General features: G+C 47.6%; 1 protein-coding gene across 2 annotated transcripts; it reads right to left on the bottom strand.

Annotated features, from left to right (window-relative positions):
• Positions 1-18382: 18382 nt before the first annotated feature.
• On the bottom strand, positions 18383-22280 carry LOC113025100 (troponin I, fast skeletal muscle-like). 2 transcript variants are annotated; one of them, XM_026172510.1, is made up of 7 exons: positions 22013-22280; positions 20113-20146; positions 19943-19979; positions 19735-19863; positions 19464-19553; positions 18973-19149; positions 18383-18674 (listed from the first exon to the last, which is right to left on the bottom strand). In XM_026172510.1, the coding sequence occupies exons 2-7, from the start codon at positions 20118-20120 to the stop codon at positions 18579-18581; spliced, it is 537 nt and encodes a 178-aa protein (XP_026028295.1). In that variant the 5' UTR covers positions 20121-20146; positions 22013-22280; the 3' UTR covers positions 18383-18578. The 2 variants fall into 2 exon arrangements, with proteins under 2 accessions (XP_026028295.1, XP_026028296.1); XM_026172511.1 differs by lacking the exon at positions 22013-22280 and adding an exon at positions 20438-20946.
• Between the last annotated feature and the right edge of the window lie 618 nt (positions 22281-22898).

Raw genomic sequence — 22898 nt, 5'->3', positions numbered from 1 at the left:
GGAGGTGACTTGGTTAAATAAGAGAACGTTAGCATCCTATAAAACATTAATAAACAGTGTAACTCACATTTTAGATTATTTTAAACCTGGGATAAAATGTGGTGATAATTTAAAAAGAACTAAAACAACTTTAGAAAAACATTTGATAAAGAACACTTACCTGTGACGTGTCCCTGAGTGAAGACAGTCGAACACCCTTTTTCTACTGATGGCCCAAAGAGTGCGACTCGCTCAAAGCGCAACAAATAGTTCTCAATATCTTCCCCCATCTGGTACGGTGGAATCTTTGGCCCCTCCGATCGCCTCCACTCTCCGCCCGTCTGGTCGAAGCTGCTTGTCGTTGCCAGGGACTGGCGAGCCGGTTCCTCCAGCAACGACGGCCGGTATTCTCGCTGCCGGGCCGGGGTAGGCAGCACCATCCTGGGGCTACTCGCTGTTACCGTGCTCGGTGTAGCCGTAGCGGCCGTAGTGCTAGCTCCCGCTAACACTTGCCCTGAGCTCTGCTGACTAGCTGAATCCGCCGGCAACAGCGCATTAGGAGAGGGAACGGTCCTCAGCCCCCTGAGTTCTGCCAATAACACCGTCTCTCTCCTTTGCTGTCCCGCCAGGAAGTCCCTCATCATCGCAATCAGTTCTCCATCACGTGCTGCGGTCGAGGTTGTAGGCAACTCCGGACCAATCCTGCCGGAAATCTCCTCCTCCTCTGCTGAAGAAGATGACGCCGGCACTGTGTCCCACGCCAGCTCCTCTGCTGTCTTCTCCCCCGGAAGCTCATGCTGCTGGGACCGCAGCCCTGTGCGCTTCGCTGGGAGGCGCGTTTTCCTCTTCCGACTAGCCATCCCACTCCTGACACCATATGTCACGGGGTCCCCTTCCAGACCTCTCCCGGACAAACACAGGCGTAGTCGGTAAGGTATTAGTGTGGATACTTTATTTGAAGCGGCCTCCCCAGTGCATAAAAAGATGGTTGCAAAGACATAAAACTGAGAGCCACGCTACACAGCCTGTATGTTACAACACACTCCCCCCTTCATATCCGGCGTCGTCTCTTATATCCCGTAACCCCTCCCCCTTGGCGTCACCACCAATTCTTTATTCTAACTTTAATCCCCGTCTCCCTCCCCCAGAATTTCTTTTTCATTATACACTCACAAAACATATACCTTGATACAGGCTCTCAACTATTTCCCAGAAGTCTACCCGACTTCATATACACATTAACGGCCCACGTAATGAGGCCATTCTCATGACGGTCCAGACACACGTGAACTCATTATTTAAACCCCACACCCCCATACCATCGGCTTGCGTCACCCTGCACGATTGGCGATCCCCCCGCACGTCTCCCCGACCGACGCCCTTAACAAGTAAGTGGGAACCAAAATCTAGCCACCCCCGATGCGGCTGACAACTTGCTCCTCACCCCTTTTATTCCTCTACTCGGTCGTCAGAAAGATACGCCGCCCCGGGTGCCAAATCGAACTAATGGTGGTGATCTAATGGTGGCGGTGCCATACTCAGCGGACTCTGCCTTGAGACGGGTCACTCCGTCACATCATCCCCTTCCCCCCGGAGGTTGGCGATGTGCGGCAACCTAGAGAGGTAATCCGCCACCACATTGAGCGTACCTGGTCTGTGCCGGATGGTGAACCTGAAAGGTTGCAGTGAGAGGTACCAGCGTGTAAGTCGGCTATTATGATCCTTCATGGACTGGATCCAGGTAAGCGCCCGATGATCAGTCTCCAACACAAACTCTCTTCCCAGTAAGTAATACCGGAGTTTCTCCAGCGCCCACTTAATCGCCAGAGCCTCCTTCTCCACCGTCGAGTAATTGGTCTCCCGCGGCAGCAGCTTGCGGCTCAGATATAGGATCGGGTGCTCCTCGCCCGGGTCCCCTTGAACCAACACGGCTCCCAGGCCGCTCTTGGAGGCATCCACCTGGACCAAAAACTGCTTCTTAAAGTCCGGACTCCAGAGCACGGGGGTCGAACACAGGCAAGTTTTCAGTCCCTGGAACGCCTGTTCACATGCTGCGGTCCATATGACCGGATTTCGTTGGTTCTTCCCCAGTAATGTCGTCAGCGGCGCCGCCATTGTTGCAAACTGGGGCACAAACCTTCGGTACCAACCAACCAGTCCCAGGAAAGCCCGCACCTCCTTCTTGGTGCGAGGCCGAGGACAATTCTGGATAGCTTCCACCTTATCCAGCTGCGGTCGCACCTCTCCTCGTCCCACCTGGTAGCCCAAGTAGCGAGTCTCCTGCCGCGCCCATTCACACTTCGAGGGGTTCAGAGTCAGCCCGGCCTTATGAATTCTTCCCAAGACCTCCGACAGATGCTGCATATGCTCCTCCCACGTGTGGCTGAAGATGACGACATCATCCAGGTAGGCGGCGCTATAACCGTCACAGCCCTGTAACAACTTGTCCATCAGCCTTTGGAAGGTAGCCGGTGCCCCATGTAGGCCAAAGGGCATCACGGTAAACTGGAAGAGCCCGGCAGGGGTCCTGAAAGCAGTGTACGGCCTCGACGTCTCCTCCAGTGGCACCTGCCAGTAGCCTTTGCACAAGTCCAAAGTGGTGATATACTGGGCAGCCCCAATCTTCTCCAGTAAATCCTCAATTCGCGGCATGGGGTACGCATCAAACTCGGAGATGGCATTTAGCTTTCGAAAGTCGATGCAGATGCGTAAAGAGCCATCCTTTTTGAAGATAATGACCACCGGGCTGCACCATTCGGAGCAGGACGGCTCGATCACTCCAAGCTCCAGCATCTTCTCCACCTCCTGTCGCAGCTTCTCCACCAAGTGTTGCGGAACCCGATAGGGCCGTTGCCGGATGGGCTGTCCCTCTTTTAGCCGGATCACGTGTTCAACCAAGGTAGTCCGACCTGGGTTAACGGAACACAGCGAAGGCGTCTCCTGCAGAATTTTCAGTAGCTCCGCAGCCTGCGGTGAGGTCAGATGAGTCAATACCGGAGACCTTGGATTCGTAGCCTGCTCAAGTTCACTCTGTCCTCCTCCTTGCACCACCCTGGCCATCAGTGCCTCCCTCGGAGCCGGACGGGGCTGCTCCACCCATTCCTTCAGGAGGTTCACATGGTAGGTTTGTTTCGGTTTCTTTTTTCCCGGATGATGGATCTCATACGTCACTGGTCCCATTCGGCGAAGCACGATATAGGGCCCTTGCCATTTCGCCAGCAGTTTACTGTTGGAAGAAGGGAGAAGTAACAGCACCTTTTGTCCGGGCTGAAACTCACGTTGCCGGGCCTGTTGGTCATACCAGATCTTCTGGCTTCGTTGAGCATCCCGCAGATTGGCTTCGGCCTCGGCCTGGTACCGCTCCAACCGCTCTCTCATCTCCAGCACAAACTGCACCACCCCTTTCTCATTTGGAGCCACGGTCGAAGACTCCCACCCCTTTCGAACGAGATCAAGCGGCCCCTGTACCTCCCACCCATAGAGTAACTCAAAGGGGGAGAACCCCGTGGACGCCTGTGGAACCTCTCTATACGCGAACAAAAGAAAGGGTAACCACTGGTCCCAATCTTTTCCCGTGTCTGACACAAACTTCTGTAACATCCGTTTGAGAGTCTGATTAAACCTCTCCACCAACCCATCTGTCTGTGGATGGTACGGTGACGTCTTGATGGCCGAAACGCCTAACTGAGTGTGGAAGAGCTGCATTAACTTCGACGTAAAGTTAGTCCCTTGGTCGGTCAAAATCTCATCAGGTATCCCCACCCGAGAAAACAACTGTATCAGTGCGCGCAGAACATTAGGGGCTGTGATCGCTCGCAACGGAAACGCCTCTGGGAAACGGGTCGCGTAATCACACACCACCAATATGTACTGATAACCCCGACCACTTTTTACTAACGGACCCACAATGTCCATAGCTACCCTACGGAAGGGGATAGAGATGACCGGCAAGGGTTGTAGCAGAGCCCGATCCGATTTGCGCGCTGGGCAAGTTTTCTGACACACAGGGCATGCACGACAGTACTTCTGTACATCCGTATACATTGACGGCCAAAAGAAACGCGTACTAACCCGTAAATAGGTTTTTTGGCGACCCAAATGGCCTGCCCAGGGGAGGGTATGAGCTAAATGCAGAATGAGAGGTCTACAACTAGCAGGGATCACAAGCCGCTGGTGGTCCCCATCAACTGCATACAACACATTTTTCTCAACCACAAACTTCTCTTTTCCTCCCCATTTCCCTGTTCCCCCTTCAGGCACATTAGCAAACAACACTTCCAACGTCTCACCCTCCCTTTGCAACACAGAAATATTTTCAGGTACATCCCATTTCATGTTCTTATTGCCCGGTCCCTGGGACCATAGCTGCTTCTCAAAGCGGCGTTGGCGACGAGATTTTCTCGGCCCTTTCGTGCCACCCTCGCACAGACTACTGTCCAAGTCTGGCAGGGGTTGGCATCCCGCCTTCGCCTGGGCCCTAGTGACCACTGGGCCTAACACCTTCATTTGAACATTCCCCGTTTCCCTCCCTTTTGTCTCTGTGTCCCGCTCTTCTTTTTCTTGCAACAAATCCATAAGCACAGGCACATCCATCCCCAGAATAACCTCTACCGGCAAATTCTGTACCACCCCAACAGACAATAAATATGGCTGGTCATTAATAGTCACTGTTATTTCCACCTTTGGGTAGGGATGTTTGTCACCATGCACACATAACACTTCTTCTTGTCGACTATAGTCCACACAGTTCACTGGTACCAAGCTTTGCTTAATTAATGACATAAAACTACCAGTGTCCAGCAAAGCAGTAACCTGCTGCCCATTTACCCTTACAGTTTTATAGCGTTGCCCCTCAGCTGGCTGGACCTTTGTTGGTTCCGCCTCCAGCCGAGGTGCATAGCAGGCCCCAGTGACTTTGGCCTTCCGGATGGGGCACACCGAGGCTTTATGGCCGGGCTGCTGGCAGTAATAACAAAGAAAGTCCTTACCCGCTCCTCGTAGAGTGGATACCTTGGGGGCCCCGGATGGCTCGGGGTTACTCTCCCGCTTCGGCAGACCCGCGGATTGCGGGGACGATCGCTGTGGCGTCCCAGCTGAGCGGACCGGGGCCGCTCCTCTCCGCGCATTGAAATACTGCGTCACCAACTTGGCTGCGGCCAGTCCGTCCGCGGGCTCATGCTCCCTCACCCAGGTCCTCACCTCCCCTGGAAGAACTCGAATTAGCTGCTCCAAAATAATCGCTTCTCCCATCTCGTCCTTCGTATGCTGCTCTGGTCGAAGCCAGCGCCGGTACAGTCCTTTCAGCCGGTAGTACGTCTCGGTGGGGCTCTCCCCAGGTGGAATAATATTAGAGCGAAACCGCTGCCGATACGTCTCCGGGGAAATGTCAAATTTAACTAACAAGGCAGCTTTTAAATCCTCATAACAGTGGGCTCTTTCTTCATCCATTGCGGTATAGGCCTCCAACGCCTTCCCCGCTAGCAACGGAACTAGCCGACAGGCCCATTCATTCTCCGGCCATCTCCAGGTTCTGGCCACTCGCTCAAAGCGCAACAAATAGTTCTCAATATCTTCCCCCATCTGGTACGGTGGAATCTTTGGCCCCTCCGATCGCCTCCACTCTCCGCCCGTCTGGTCGAAGCTGCTTGTCGTTGCCAGGGACTGGCGAGCCGGTTCCTCCAGCAACGACGGCCGGTATTCTCGCTGCCGGGCCGGGGTAGGCAGCACCATCCTGGGGCTACTCGCTGTTACCGTGCTCGGTGTAGCCGTAGCGGCCGTAGTGCTAGCTCCCGCTAACACTTGCCCTGAGCTCTGCTGACTAGCTGAATCCGCCGGCAACAGCGCATTAGGAGAGGGAACGGTCCTCAGCCCCCTGAGTTCTGCCAATAACACCGTCTCTCTCCTTTGCTGTCCCGCCAGGAAGTCCCTCATCATCGCAATCAGTTCTCCATCACGTGCTGCGGTCGAGGTTGTAGGCAACTCCGGACCAATCCTGCCGGAAATCTCCTCCTCCTCTGCTGAAGAAGATGACGCCGGCACTGTGTCCCACGCCAGCTCCTCTGCTGTCTTCTCCCCCGGAAGCTCATGCTGCTGGGACCGCAGCCCTGTGCGCTTCGCTGGGAGGCGCGTTTTCCTCTTCCGACTAGCCATCCCACTCCTGACACCATATGTCACGGGGTCCCCTTCCAGACCTCTCCCGGACAAACACAGGCGTAGTCGGTAAGGTATTAGTGTGGATACTTTATTTGAAGCGGCCTCCCCAGTGCATAAAAAGATGGTTGCAAAGACATAAAACTGAGAGCCACGCTACACAGCCTGTATGTTACAACACACTCCCCCCTTCATATCCGGCGTCGTCTCTTATATCCCGTAACCCCTCCCCCTTGGCGTCACCACCAATTCTTTATTCTAACTTTAATCCCCGTCTCCCTCCCCCAGAATTTCTTTTTCATTATACACTCACAAAACATATACCTTGATACAGGCTCTCAACTATTTCCCAGAAGTCTACCCGACTTCATATACACATTAACGGCCCACGTAATGAGGCCATTCTCATGACGGTCCAGACACACGTGAACTCATTATTTAAACCCCACACCCCCATACCATCGGCTTGCGTCACCCTGCACGATTGGCGATCCCCCCGCACGTCTCCCCGACCGACGCCCTTAACAAGTAAGTGGGAACCAAAATCTAGCCACCCCCGATGCGGCTGACAACTTGCTCCTCACCCCTTTTATTCCTCTACTCGGTCGTCAGAAAGATACGCCGCCCCGGGTGCCAAATCGAACTAATGGTGGTGATCTAATGGTGGCGGTGCCATACTCAGCGGACTCTGCCTTGAGACGGGTCACTCCGTCACAGGGACAGAAATTATCAGATTTAATGGATTCTGCTCAACTGAAATGTATTAATTGGTATCATTCATTTAATAACAATCCAAATTCTCAGCCGGAAAAGGGTGGAGTGCCCACTCCGGGTCGGGGATGAGTTCCTGCCCCAAGTGGAGGAGTTCAAGTATCTCGGGGTCTTGTTCGCGAGTGATGGGAGAAGGGAGCCGGAGATCGACAGACGGATTGGGGCTGCAGCTGCAGTAATGCGGACGCTGCACCGGTCCGTCGTGGTGAAGAGGGAGCTGAGTGTAAAAGCGAAGCTCTCAATTTACCGGTCGATCTACGTCCCTACCCTCACCTATGGCCACGAGCTGTGGGTAGTGACCGAAAGAACGAGATCGCGGATACAAGCGGCAGAAATGAGCTTCCTCCGAAGGGTGGCTGGCCTCTCCCTTAGAGATAGGGTGGGAAGTTCGGCCATCCGGGAGGGGCTCAGAGTAGAGCCGCTGCTGCTCCACATCGAAAGGAGCCAGCTGAGGTGGTTCGGGCATCTGACAAGGATACCCCCTGGGCGCCTCCTGGGTGAGGTGTTCCAGGCATGTCCCACCAGGAGGAGGCCCCGGGGCAGACCCAGGACACGCTGGAGAGATTATATCTCTCGGCTGGCCTGGGAACGCCTTGGTATTCCCCCGGATAAGCTGGAGGAGGTGGCTGGGGAGAGGGAGGTCTGGGCCTCTTTGCTTAGGCTGCTGCCCCCGCGACCCGGCCCCGGACAAAGCGGATGAAGATGGATGGATGGATGGATGGACAATCCAAATTTCTTTAAAGATTATGCATTTGAATAAATAAACCTTTAATTTTATATATCATTTTACTTCCAATTGAGACTCAAATGTCTTTCTCGAGACATTTTTTTTTATTTCTGAGCATGATCCAAAACAACTTTAAATTTAATGTTCATGTGAATGATCAGCAGTTAAAATGTTCATCTCTTTAATAGTTTTTTTCTCCCGGGAATTATACTTCTGCTTTCTTATATTATACTTTTACATGAGCCCAAAAGCAAGATTTTTTTTCATAGTATATTTAAATAATAAATTTTATGAAGCTTTGTAAACCATATGGTTGTAATATTCCGAGTTAAACACGAGTATTTCAGAAACGTTGTTGACACAGAAAGAATAACAACTAAAAGACGAGCCTGGTATCAGAATGTAGGTAAAAAGCAGAACTTTCATATCATTTAGCTTCTTCTGAGAAACCAGAATCCTCCATGCTCATAGGAACCTTGAAAGTTATAGATTTGTGGAGTTATCTCCAATCGTGTTTTCAATGAGAAAACTGATCAAACATCCAGGGTACCAATATGTTATATACTGTGATACTGGTGCTCAGATTTCTTCATAGGCAAAAAACAAATAAGATAAAACTAAAGCTAAAAATAGTTCTGAGGAAAACTAAGAGTTTAGCTTTAGATTGTGACGCTTGTAGTCAGTGTAAAATTGCTGTTTGTAGCAGAGCTTAAATGTGTTTTGTAGCCTTAAAAATCACACATACAAGCTTCAGCCCATCCCTATAAATGTGTATGATTATGAAGGATGAGGATCAAACTTTGTGTGACTTCATTAAACTTCCAAATTGTAGAAATAACAATCAGCTCATCAGATGAAAACTGGGATCACAAATAAATCTTTAAAAAATGACATATTGGTTTATTGGTCTATATTTGTGTAACAGAGTTAATAATACATATGAAAAACATGCACTTACCTGTTCTTAATTATCATTTTAAGTGTGAATTTTATCTTTTTTTTTTTAATTGTATTTTATTTTGAAAACCCAGAAACCGGATCTCACCCTAACGTTTAGAAGCTGCTAAGGCTTCCGCTCCTCACAGCGCGCGCTTGCACTGTGAGGGTAAGTCCGGTAATGAAAGGCTCTGGCATTTTTATGGTTTCTGGTGTGAATGTTGTTACATAAGTTATATATGTCGATGTATATAGGTTCATATTGATATTAGAAAGTTTCTGTGTAACTGAAACAAAGGCGGGTTGCTGTTAAATAGTGTTTCTGCCGTATTTATGCTCTTTGGCAGTTAGTCTTTGTCAGCCCCCTAGTGGTTGCTGCGCATAGCAGGAAATGTGTTTGGATTTACCGTTTTTCTGTGCTTTTTGTGATGTTGCTTTACATTGTAGGAGCTACAATTGCCGGTACCACCAGAAGACACCTGTTGAATGTGTTTTATGTCTTCTGCAGGTATGTGAGCTTGTTAACAGCCATTTTGTCTGTAAAGCACAAGCAAGTGAAGATGTAATGCGCTATTGTTAATTTGTCCACTAGAGGGAAATGTTTAGTCGGTGGTATTTATGTTTATCCTGTTATTTTGTTTTATACGATTGTGGAATGTATTTTATTAGTCATAAGATTTCTTTTGTATACAAGCTCAGTATGACAGACTGTAAAATGGGAGAAATTATTATTTTCCACCTTTTCTTTATTAAAAAGTTAATTGTAAGTCTGTTAAGACAGCGCGCGCTTGCACTGTGAGGGAGCTACAATTGCCGGTACCACCAGAAGACACCTGTTGAATGTGTTTTATGTCTTCTGCAGAAGTAAACTGTGAAAAGCCAACCCTTCTGAGCGTCTGTGATTCTTGAAGAGCTGGAAGTGTTACACTGGTGCCGTGACCATTCGGATCTTCAGATCAGCTTGATGCTCATCGCCGTGGCTGCTGTTCTGCTCCCCTGCTGTTCACAAGTTGAATGTGGGTTGTTGTAACCAAGTGAGTTTAGACAAAAGAAAAACCCAAACAAGCGAAACCCCCCCCCCCCCCCCCCCCCCAAAAAAAAAAAAAACAAACAAAAAGGTGAGGGGTGTGACTGAAATAAGACAAGGGTGAAAGTGTCTGTGTTTTGATATACAACGTGTGGTTATACACTCAAATTATTTGGACATTATTATTATAATTTTTTTTTTTTTTTTCCCTCGTTCTGCTACTGTTATACTGTTATTTTTCTTATTTTTATCTCTGGGTTTGTTTGTTTTTCTCTCCCTAACGGAGTGCACATGCAGTTATTATCTTAAGTGTGTGATTTGACGATGGATAAATTTGTCACTCCAGTACTACCTAAGGGTAGAGGTGCCGGACTAGTTCATGCAGTTGACGCCAGTAATGTCACACAGTTTGGTCCTGTGAGCAGTGACACTGGGCTAGGCCAAAGCCCGAGTTTTATTCCCATCGGTAGGGGTGTGGGTGATATGCCCCAGGTTTCCACTCCAATTAGAGACAGTGATACTGTACACAGTTTTACTGACATGGTTGAGCAAATAGGAGCCCAGATTGGTGAATCCATTGTTACTAAACTGTTGTCAGCTGGCGTTGTGAACCTGATTGGTGACTCTAAGACTCAAACTGAGCAATGTAACAGTACCGCTCGAGATGTACCACATGTAACTGTCCATGTTAAGCCCAATAGGGAGCTTCAAATTTTTAGGGGTGATGGCACAGACAGATGTTCTGTTCAGGACTGGATTGACATGGCAACAACCTACCTGTGGAAGCAAGAGGTCCCCATTCATGGCCAGGCTGACGAAATTATTAGCCACTTAATGGGGAAGGCCAGAGATGTGGTCAGAGTGGCTCTTCGTAGTGACCCAGGTCTTGATGTCAAACAGAAACCTGATCTGGTCTTTGGTGTCCTTCGCCATTACTTCAGTGATTCTTCATCGTGCCTCCCTCTTGCTGACTTTTATGCAACGCTCCCTACCAGGGGTGAAAACCCGGTAGATTATTGGATAAGACTGAACAAGGCTGCTGAACTAGCCATAGAGGGGCTACGCAGACAGGGGCAGACAGCGACCCCTTTAACTCATGAAGTAGCATGTATGTTTGTGAAACATTGTCCTGACCCCGAGTTGTCTTATGTCTTCAAGTGCAAGCCTGTCCATGAGTGGACTGCTCGAGACGTACAACAAAGGATTGATGATTATCAAAGGGAGGTGAGTGCTAATGGTAGAGCCAGCGGCGCTGCACAGTTGAAGGGCTATAATTCTACGATCACCACCGTACACCCGAACGCCTCACCTGCAGCTGCTGTGCCGGAGGGACGCTCCCGAAGCTTCTCGCCCCCATCCTCAGGTTTTCAGGGGTTAGTGGACTCGTTCCCCTCCACCACTGCAACACGAGATCCCCTCGTCGGAAGTCTGAGTTTCTCCCCTTCGACCGCGGTGAGTCAAAATCTTCAACAGTCAGAGGAAAGGCTCATGGGTCAGATGGTGGATATGTTTCAGGCCATGATGGAGAGAATGCAGCACCACAACACTCAGACACCAAGGAGAGGGGCGTTTAATCAGTTCTCGCGAAATAGACGGAGGAGGGAGGATGCCTGCAAAGTCTGCAGTGATCCAAGACATACCACAGTATCACACTGCCTATCTGACAAACTGTGCTTTTCATGCTTTGCTCCTGGCCATGTTCGGTTGTCTTGCCCGGCTAGTACGTCTACCCAGGTCCAGCCGGAGGGAAACTAACCGACCTGTATTCGGTGGGAGGCAGTGCAGGTCTTACAGGAAGCTCCCAAACTGCTGATACCTGTGATGCGGAGTCAGTGTATGAGGAGGCAAGACAAAAATGCAAAGATTCTGAAGTTATCTTCCAAAACGTTCACAAAGTCGGCAATAGTGACAGTCTTTTCTACACTCCCGTCACTTTCGGTGGGCTTTTGAAAATGGGTGGTATGCTGGACAGTGGATCCATGGCCTGCAGCATGAATGAAGCAGCCGAGGTGACTCTGCGTGAGTCTGGACTGATATCTGATCAAGATGTTATCAAAGTGGATGTGACCCTTGTTGGGTGTGGAGGACTACGTGTGAAGCCTAAGTATGCCCTCAATGTGGAGATGGAGGTGTATGGCTGCAGAATGATAGTTCCCATCCTGGTGGTTCAAGGGCAGCTTGATGACCTGATACTGGGGACGAACGTCATTAAGCACATATTACACCAGTCTAAACGTTGTGAGCCCTACTGGAACACGGTCTTCAGTAATTGCTCTAAGACCAACCTTGAGACTGAAAACTTTCTGTCTATGCTTTCTGGTTTGACCCCATGGAAAGATTCGGACGTCCCGGACAAAGTGGGCACGGTTAGGTGTAACTCAGCTGTGTCCCTTGAACCGGGTCGCGAATATCTGGTATGGGGAAAACTACCAAAGAACATCAATGTCTCCCCTGGCAGTACAGTGATGACAGAGCCCTCGTCATCCCGCTCAGCACCCAGAGGGATTTTGGTTGCTAGATTGGTTACTCCCTTGTGGGGTGATAGATGGGTCCCATTGAAACTGATCAATATGTCTGAGCAGCCTGTACATCTGCGACGTAACGCCAAACTAGCAGATGTGTACTCCTGTGTGGCGCTCGAGGACTTTGATGCTTCAGCGCTCCAGGAGACAACTCTGGCTAGCAGCCATCAGTCGGCCATGTCGCCACAAGTCACGCCCACCTCCATGACGGAGAAACTCAAACTTGTTGGGCTTGGTGATGTTGACATAGAGTCCTGTGAGACATCGGGACAGTGTAAAGAGAGGATGGCTGACCTGGTTTTGCAGTACGAGGATGTCTTTTCCCGCCATCATCTCGACTGTGGGGAAGCCAAAAACTTTGTGCATCGCATCCGCCTCTCAGATAACAGACCTTTCAGACTTCCCTACAGGCGTGTGCCCCCAAGCCAGTACCAGAAGCTGAGACAAGTGTTGACTGAGATGGAGGAGAGGGATATCATCAGGAAATCGACCAGTGAGTATGCATCACCATTGGTGCTCGTGTGGAAGAAGAATGGCGATCTACGCATTTGCAACGATTTCCGGTGGCTCAACAAGAGAACCCTGAAGGATGCCCATCCTCTTCCACATCAAGCAGATTGTCTGGCTGCTTTGGGGGGAAACAGCCTGTTCAGTACCATGGACTTGACATCTGGCTTCTACAACATGACGCTGCATGAAGATGATAGGAAATATTCTGCCTTCACCACGCCCATGGGTCTATATGAGTATAATCGGCTGCCGCAGGGTCTGTGCAACAGCCCTGCAAGCTTCATGCGCATGATGACCAGCATCTTTGGTGACCAGAATTATTTGAGCCTGTTGTGTTACCTGGACGATCTCCTGGTGTTTGCTCCAGACGAGGACACTGCCTTGCAGCGCCTGGAAATGGTGTTTGAGAGGCTGCGCGGGCATAACTTGAAGCTGGCCCCCAGAAAGTGCTTCTTCCTGAGGAAATCCGTGAAGTTCCTCGGTCACATCATCGATCAAAATGGGGTATCAACAGACCCATCCAAAGTCGAAGTTATCGCAAACATGAGGAGCGTGGACCTCATGGACACTGATGGAGTGACTCCTTCCCAACGAAAGGTCAGATCATTTTTGGGGATGATTAATTACTACCAACACTTTGTCCCCATGTACTCTGCTGTTGCCAGACCTCTGTTTGAGCTCCTGAGAGGTGCTGTGAAGAAGGGCAAGGGAACAACTAAGGTGAGGCGGCCATGCAGGAAGTTGAGTGCTTCGGATTGGACATCCAGAGAAGAGGAGGCTTTTGAGAAGCTCAAGAGCTTGATGTTAAATACAGTCGTTTTGGCTCACCCAGACTTCTCTCGCCCCTTCTTGCTTTCGACAGACGCATCACTGGATGGCATTGGAGCAGTGTTGGCTCAAATCCAGGACGGTGGAACCAAGCCCAGACCGATTGCTTTTGCCAGCAAATCCCTGTCTCAGTCTCAAAGAAACTATCCAGCACACAGGTTGGAGTTTCTGGCGTTAAAGTGGTCGGTCTGCGACAAGTTCAGTCATTGGCTCAAAGGTCACAAGTTCACCGTCTGGACTGATAACAACCCCTTGACCCACATTTTAACCAAGCCAAAGCTGGACTGTTGTGAGCAACGCTGGGTGGCTAAACTTGCAAGCTATGACTTTGACATTAAATATGTCCCAGGCCGTCAGAACATTGTGGCAGATGCCCTGAGCCGATTGCCTTTTGTGAAGGATAATGTAAGTGACAGACTGCTGGCTGAGAGATATGCAGACTTCCTTAATGAGGCAAAAGATGTTTCACATGCATCAATCCAGGGGGCGTTTCGGTGGTCCACCGACTGCAAGGTGAATGGTGGATCCGGTGGTGGAGCTTCCATCATGTCCCAAGGCATGCAGAGTCTGCATCCCTTGGTTCTGGCTGAAGATGCTGTCACAGCTGTTTTGCAGTCACATGTCGAGTGGGATGTCGGCCCAAGAGGGAGAGCAATAGAGGCTTTACATCACCTGCCACAGATGGTGTCCCCCGGTCTGGAGGCCTTACCTGCCCATTCAGAGAGAGAACTTAGGGACGCACAGCTGCAGGATGCAGTGCTTTCCCGCGTCGTCTTCTACGTTGAGAGACACAGGAGACCCTCGAGGAGAGAGCGGGTAGGGGACCTAATCCTTGTTAAAAGATACCTGAGCCACTGGGAGAAGCTGGTCCTCAACAACGGCGTGTTGTACAGAGTTTCCAGAGACCAGATATCAGGTAACAGACGACTGCAGTTCGTGGTTCCTGACTCGTTGAAGGCTGAGGTCCTCCGAGGAATCCATGATGATGCCGGTCACCAGGGCCAGTTCAGGAGTTTAGACCTGGCTAGAAAGAGATTTTTCTGGTTGAACCTTGGGCGTGATGTGAGAGACCATGTACGGGGATGCCAGCGCTGTGTAGTCAGTAAAACTATCGAACCGGAGGGACGTGCTCCTTTGGTCAGCGTGTCCTCGTCCAGACCGTTGGAGTTGGTCTGCATCGACTTTTGGTCGGCTGAGGCCTCACACAACAAGTCCGTCGACGTCTTGGTCATCACAGACCACTTCACTGGCTGGGCGCAGGCCTTCCCATGCAAGGACCAGTCGGCCAAACAGGTTGCAAGGCTTCTCTGGGACAGGTACTTCTGTGTGTTCGGGTTTCCGGAAAGGATACACAGCGACCAGGGTGCTAATTTTGAGAGCCAATTGATAAGTGAGCTCCTCAGAGTCTCTGGTGTGAAGAAGACACACACGACACCTTACCACCCGATGGGGAACGGCAGTGTGGAGCGCTTCAACCGGACTCTGGGTGGAATGATTCGTGCCCTACCACCAGACTCGAAAGTGGACTGGCCACGTCGGCTACAGACTCTGACGTTCATGTACAACTGCACCGCACATGAGACAACTGGATTCGCACCCTTTTACCTAATGTTTGGTCGCACGCCCCGGTTGCCTGTTGACATTCTGTTCCGCTCTGTCCTGAGCGATCCTGCTGTTACCTGTTATGACAGGTATGTGGTTTCCCTCTGGGAAGATGTGAAGGAAGCAATGGTCATTGCACGCACCCGAGCTACGCAGGAGAAGCGTCGTCACTCGCAACTCTATAACAGGAGAGTGAAGGGTTCCAGGATTGAGGTTGGTGACAGAGTCCTGGTTGCTAACAAGAAAGAGAGGGGAAAGAAGAAGGTTGCTGATCGGTGGGAGTCAACGGTCTACACCGTGATCGATGTGAACCATGATACTCACACTTTCAAGATCCGTGATTCTGTTTCCGGACGAGAGAGAGTGGTCCACCGGAATCTGCTGTTGGTGGCGAATTTCCTGCCCCTGGAGGATGATGCTGGAACCTCGGATCACGTCTCCTCTACGTGGGATGTAAACACGGCGCCTGAAGATGATGATGGGGCTGCGTCTGGGGAGGGGGATTTGAATGCCCCTGCTGTGAGCTGTGTTGGTGCTCATGGTAACCGCTCACCCAATGCCATGGGTGGGACAGCTGACCTGGAGGTTATCTCTGAACCTCTGGACCCTGGAGAGAGGACAGTTGCATGGGTGTCGCAGTTGACGGAGTCCAGCCAGTCTCAGGGAGATGTTACTGATGTTTCAAGCGTGGATTCAGTCTTGCCAGCCGCATCGGCCTTGTCTGTTGAAGTGAACTTTGACCAAACCGGTTCTAGCATGGCGTCCCAGGAGGTCAATATTGCTACGAGCTGTGGGGAGGGTGTACAAGTATGCTCTACTACACCTGACGTAGTGGTGGATGTAGTTGCTCCTGCCATTGCTGCTCAGTCCCCAATGGTTGACTATAGCCAAACCGGGAATGGTTCCCAGATCAGAACCAGACTTGGGCGACTTGTCAAACCTGTGAATAGACTGATCCAGACAATGTCAAATCAAGTCGTGGTTCGTGACAGGTTTGACGTGAAGTCAGTTTGTAAGCCCTTGATCCCGTCCTTCTCTAACTAAATGTTCTGTTTATATGCCTACCCGAATGATGGGATTTGTACTTGCTGTTATGTACTCTACATTTTTTTTTCTTTCTGTTGAGCCATGGTACACACCTTGTAAGGGGTTATTAGTAGGGTGTATTTCGGGCACCCTGCTGCCAGTTGCTGGGTTGGGAGTTTGGCGCTGCTCCCACCCCACTTCATCCTTAGGGATACGTTTAGTTGGTGTTTGTGATTTTTGACCTCTGGTTGGTTGGTGCATACTAGTGTGGGTACCTGGGGCTCAAATTTGATAAAATTCAGTGGGGGTGAGTGTAACAGAGTTAATAATACATATGAAAAACATGCACTTACCTGTTCTTAATTATCATTTTAAGTGTGAATTTTATCTTTTTTTTTTTAATTGTATTTTATTTTGAAAACCCAGAAACCGGATCTCACCCTAACGTTTAGAAGCTGCTAAGGCTTCCGCTCCTCACAGCGCGCGCTTGCACTGTGAGGGTAAGTCCGGTAATGAAAGGCTCTGGCATTTTTATGGTTTCTGGTGTGAATGTTGTTACATAAGTTATATATGTCGATGTATATAGGTTCATATTGATATTAGAAAGTTTCTGTGTAACTGAAACAAAGGCGGGTTGCTGTTAAATAGTGTTTCTGCCGTATTTATGCTCTTTGGCAGTTAGTCTTTGTCAGCCCCCTAGTGGTTGCTGCGCATAGCAGGAAATGTGTTTGGATTTACCGTTTTTCTGTGCTTTTTGTGATGTTGCTTTACATTGTAGGAGCTACAATTGCCGGTACCACCAGAAGACACCTGTTGAATGTGTTTTATGTCTTCTGCAGGTATGTGAGCTTGTTAACAGCCATTTTGTCTGTAAAGCACAAGCAAGTGAAGATGTAATGCGCTATTGTTAATTTGTCCACTAGAGGGAAATGTTTAGTCGGTGGTATTTATGTTTATCCTGTTATTTTGTTTTATACGATTGTGGAATGTATTTTATTAGTCATAAGATTTCTTTTGTATACAAGCTCAGTATGACAGACTGTAAAATGGGAGAAATTATTATTTTCCACCTTTTCTTTATTAAAAAGTTAATTGTAAGTCTGTTAAGACAGCGCGCGCTTGCACTGTGAGGGAGCTACAATTGCCGGTACCACCAGAAGACACCTGTTGAATGTGTTTTATGTCTTCTGCAGAAGTAAACTGTGAAAAGCCAACCCTTCTGAGCGTCTGTGATTCTTGAAGAGCTGGAAGTGTTACACTTGCAATTTGTGGAACTTTTCTCACTCAGGATTCTTCGACTGAACTTTTATTGACAAAAGATCCAACCATCATTATAACTGTTGGATGGTGCAAACCACTACGAAAAGTTCTGCTGTTCCCAAAGCAAACAGGGAGGTCAAACACATACAAAGATATTCTGCTTTTTCTTAAACAGTCATCTTTTCTATCAAACTGTGAAACCTGTGGGAAAGATTCAATTCCAAGGTGATTTGTATGAAGTCTTGGTGTCACCTCTGTCTGTCACCAAAAATCAAAGAGCCATCGAAGATGAATTTAGAGTTTTAGTTAATCTGCCTGACACCATTAGATCCTTTGGGCCTCATAAAGCAAAAACAGCCACAAACACGACTCAGTCCAGAACTCTGAACCGCATTAGAGCTGCTGCTTTTTAACATTCCCGCAAGCTAAAGAGAAACCACAAAGATCTTTTTTTAAGAAAAAATAAAGGACATGTGTCGTTTCATTTTCCCTTCACTCCTATTTATTGAAAACTATCCCAACCTCCACTTCGGTATGTCAGCACAGCCCCGAAATGCATATTCTTAAGACCAAATAGTCAGCTAACTGACCACAGGTTAAAGAATATTTAAGAAATGTTCTCAAAAACAATCATCGTGATGCTGAAAAGTCATTGTTCAACTATAATAATAATAATAATAATGCAAAGATTAAAGTATTATGTCTATGATATCATACAGAGGGAAAAGTATAAAAAACTGCGTGAAGTTAAGTGTTTCGAGCAGTCGGCAGCCTGAGAGTTTGGTTGACAGGGATTACTGAGTATGTGCAGTGATCCCTGTCAGCCAAACGCTCATTATTACAAACTTTGGATATTTTTAATTTGGGTATCCAAATTAAAAATATCCAAATTTAAAAAAAACCAAAACTCACTGTTGTTTTGGAATAAATCACATTTTCTTCAGTTAAACACACACTATGTCCATAAGCATGAGCCATCACAGCGCAGTTATCATTTAGAGGTTATTTTTTTAGACTGTGGCTGTCTCTACTGTCATAGTTTGGTTTCTATTAGTGTAAACCAGAAATGCTTCAACCTGGTTGGCATTACCATAAGTAAAGACAGCACATCTTCTTCAGCAGGAATTGTTTGTTTATTCAGTAAAAATGTTTACAGGATCAAAAATGGTTGTGTGCTTTCTAATCGTCACATTAAGCCCGTCAGTGACAAACAGAAACTAAAAATACTCTTAAGCATTGTTTAGGCCTCAGCCTCAAACATCTTCTTCCTCCCATCCATGCCGGATTTGTCTTCAATGTTTTTGCGCCAGTCGCCGACATCACGGAGCTCTTTGTCCTAAAACACAACCAAAAAAGAGAGCCAGGTTAGGTGCTTTAATTAAACAGTGTCAGAGAATAATCTCAGCCTCATACACCAAGTTAGAGTCTAATATGACTCTAACTTAAATAGCAACGACATTAAATGTCGTTGCTATTTAATGAAATTTGATTAAATGTTGCTTAAGTGACAAAATGTTAGAAATCTAAAAAATATAGCATCAAATGATAAATGCACATTGATAAATATTACTGGCTGCTGCTTTTGAGACAACAACAAACACATTTATAAAATATGCATCCAACCAGGTCCTCACCTCGTCCTTCACCTCCTTCTTGACCTGCTTCAGGTTGGCTCTCAGGTCCAGGTTAACTGTGTGTTTGGAGCCTAGCAGAGCTTTCAGCATGGCGTCTGCAGACATGCGTACTTTTTTCAGCACGGGCTTCTTAAACTTGCCCATCAGGTCCTGGACTTTAATCTTCAGGTCATCGATCTGGAAAAGAAGATTACAGAGACCATGATGAAAGTTCTTCAGCATGGAATTTGGTCCAAAGCACTGGATATTCCAGTTTTATTTAATCATCAGAACATTAAAGTGTCGGGTGAAAAAAAGTAGAAGGTTTGCCATCTGGGCAGCGGTGCTGTGTTTTACATAATTTTATTCACACTCCCTAAATCTGACATGACATCCTTCTGCTGATGGAAGACTTCACCATCAACCGATACCTTAGTTTAAATGTTCAAGCAAAGCACAGCCCGAGCTTCTGATGATGGACGCACGGCAGGTTCCGCAGGGTTATATTCTACCTCTTTGTTGGCTTTGTTGACTTTCATCTCCAGGTCGTATCGCTCCTCATCGATCCCGTCGATCTTGCGGTGGATCTCCTTGCACAGATCCTGAGCACAGATGCAAAAGCCATTGTTACACATGCACTGCAACTATGAACTTTTCCAGACGTTACCCAACAGAGATGCATATTAGAACGCAAATGCTGGACATGAAATGGTCATTAACGAGTCAGGTCGCTAGTCTGTGTGACATCCTCAGCACAAGTGTTGGTGTTCTTTTGTGACGTGCCTGCAGCTCCTGCATGGTCCTGGGCATGGACACAGGAGGACAGGTCTCAGCTATGTACCTCCTCTTTGCCTCCTCTCGCTCTCTTTCTTCCTCCTCCAGTATACCTTTAGCGATGGACAGCATCAAACTCTTCAAAAAAAATAACGTACATGTCACATCGCGTGTACATGCAGATTCCAAATAGTTCCGATTGCAAAAGAGCTTTTACCTTCAGCTGATGCTTACGACTTGATGACACTTTTTTCCTAAAAGAAAATCAATCCGTTTGTCATAAGCAAACTTCAAAATTCAAAATCAGCTTAGATAAATCATTTTTTTTACTTCAAAATGTTTAAGAACTTTTTCAGACTTGTGTAAAAACAAGACAGAAGTACTCACCCCGACATCTTGGTGTTTGTTTGGGTTCAAAACCCTGCAGAGAAACATTAGGGGGAAGGGGAAAGAATGGTTAATTATTAGGAAATAACTGGGAAGTCATGGGCTAACAGAAAGATTGGGAAGGAAGGCAGGTTAAAGTGGGGTCAGACTGAGAAACAGTTCAAGAATGCTTCTATTGGAAAGAATAACTCCACTTAGGAGAAACACGACACCGACTTGAGGAAAAGCCTCTAGGCTAAATTAGGATCAGGATTTTGGGTCTGTTGTCCCCCCCCCTGGGTTCCCTTGTCTGTCTTCTGGAAGATTATTAAGAAAAACTTGATACCTCCTGTGTTGGTGCAAACATCTCAGACATGACTAAGTCATGAAATGCCTTCTCTGAAAATAGAGACTGAGCAGAACAATCCAGATCAACAATCGCTGCACCCAGACCGAGAGGAGGGAAATAAGGACCCTGCCATTTTTAACCAAGAAGAATCAAGAATCTTCCTTAGATACTCAGTACTCAGTACTCAACTAGCAATAAATGTTTAGCGCAAATGTGGTCCACAATCTGTAGTTTCTCTGGGCCACATTCAGCCCTGATTGATGGTACAGACTAAGGGTGAGTCCAACTGGCTTAACTTAGGTGCACCTTATATGGCATAGATGGCAAGCTCGTTTGTGGCATTTGGACCACATGTGGTCCACACAATAATTGCAAAACCTTTCTTGCCCCCAGCTCTTGATTTTTGGGCTACCAACAGCACACACTACATTTGCTCTAAATAGTATCAGGCCTACATCGTGACTTTTGGTCCAGGTTGGACCAACAAGACATTCCTGCAAATGACAAAATTAACCCAGATTCAGCCCAGAATACAGAATCGTAGCATCACTTTGCATAAATCTGCAGTTTGAACCTTTCTTCTTTTTTTAATCTCATCCAAGCTTTCTAGCATTCAAAGTATTAAAACAGAATCCAATAAAAAGCTTAATATTTCTATGGAATAACACACACACACACATCATCATCATCATCATCATCATCAGTTAAAAGATGCGGATCTCAAGATGGTCTCAAGAAAAGCAATAAATTTAAAGTTATTTTGATGCCTTCAAACTCCCACCATTTCTCAACAACACTCAACTTTTTAGAACTCGCAAACTCCAAACATCAGAAATTTAAACCATGAGAAGTACTGATGATACAAAAGGGAGAGCACATGTTTGAAGTGACTTTAAGCTTTTCTTTTGGGATAATGGCACAACGTACCACAAAGCAACCACTGAAGGATCACAGAGAGTTGAAAATGTAACGCAAGGCAGAACACCATCAGTGCACTTCTTCTGTGCAGCTGTCGCACTTTGGTTGGACCTGTGACAGCTACAGGTGCTGGAGCTCTCAGAGTGTTTACAGTTGACTCAGTCCCACTGAGTTACATAAAGAAGAGTTTTGTTCTTTCTACAAATACAAAACGGATGACATTTCACTGCGTTCAATTATGTTTTGGATGCTGATGTTTCCATGTATTGGAGCTTATCTGTATAAAACATGGAGCTGATTGCATTAGACCAGATAAATGTGACACACGACCTCTGTGATGACACGGCGAGAAACACTGGGACTATCACTTTCCAAACGCGAGAGTCCATTTGCACCAGCACACCTCATCACACTGCACTTCACACCTGGAGCGCTGACAGCGCCACCCCCAAAACAAACCATACTGGCATTAAAAAGCTTCTCATCACCATCGTCATCATCATCATCCTGCAGTGACACTTTCTAATGAGCTCGTTTCTTCTCACCACATCACAAGTTTAGCTTTAGCTTTTACCAAAACCTCAAAAAAAGATCCCTTCAATGAACTGCAACAGAACGAGATCTGTCCAAAAGGTAGTCTAAGAGATTTCTCACCTTTTGGCTGATGAGGAAAACAGAAATGACCAACCGATTTGGGAAGCAGCCTCGTTCCTGGTGCTATAAGTTGGTATATATACTGCATTCCCAAAAGGCAAAGGGAACCCCATCTTTCTCTTTATGGAAGGCAACTTTTTCACTGACCAATGGGATCCAGCACCTGAAATATTATATCTGACCTCCCCTCCTCACCCCCTGAGAATCTCCCCGCCCTATCTCGTCATTATAAATAACCCCTTCTGCCCAGATTGCTTTGCTTATTGAATTATTCTCCTCCTACCCCCAAAAAGGAAGTCGCTCCTGTACTGAGTAGAAACGCAGAAGTTGCAAATCAAACAGCATATGGTATATTTACAGGGTCGAGGGGTTTTAGGCAGTTTTAGGCAGTTTTTCAGGAGATCACGGAGCAGGAGTGATGAAAGTTAAGGAGACAGCAGGTGGGAGGGCAGAGCAATGTTGTCAAGACCCTGGCTGAAGGATACAATTAAGAAGCTGTTAACAGAAGGTGGCCAAGCACTTTCTACATTTCAGTGCAGGAGGGGAAAAAAACAGAGCGGGAATTCCCCACTGTTTCCTGTTTTTCCTCTTAATAAGGCAATAGATGAGAAATAAAAAAAAAAGGTTTATCTGAGGAGAGGTGACATGACAGTTCCATGCAATCTGCTGCTTTCATGCTCTGTTATGCTGCTGAAGCTCTACCAGTGGCTCAAAACGAGGCTTTTTTGTTAATGTGGCAGCAGAGGGAGAATAAAGACTACACTGGGAACAATTTTCATGCTCTTGTGCAGCCCTGTGCCCTCATTCAGGCGTATTACACAGAAAGTGGCGCTGCACACGAGTCTGATAATTGCTTTGCATTACATAAGTGTTTTGTATTCAGAAG

Source organism: Astatotilapia calliptera, chromosome 7, assembly GCF_900246225.1.
Source record: "Astatotilapia calliptera chromosome 7, fAstCal1.2, whole genome shotgun sequence".
Classification (NCBI taxonomy): domain Eukaryota; kingdom Metazoa; phylum Chordata; class Actinopteri; order Cichliformes; family Cichlidae; genus Astatotilapia; species Astatotilapia calliptera.
This window is presented reverse-complemented; position numbering and strand designations above follow the sequence as displayed.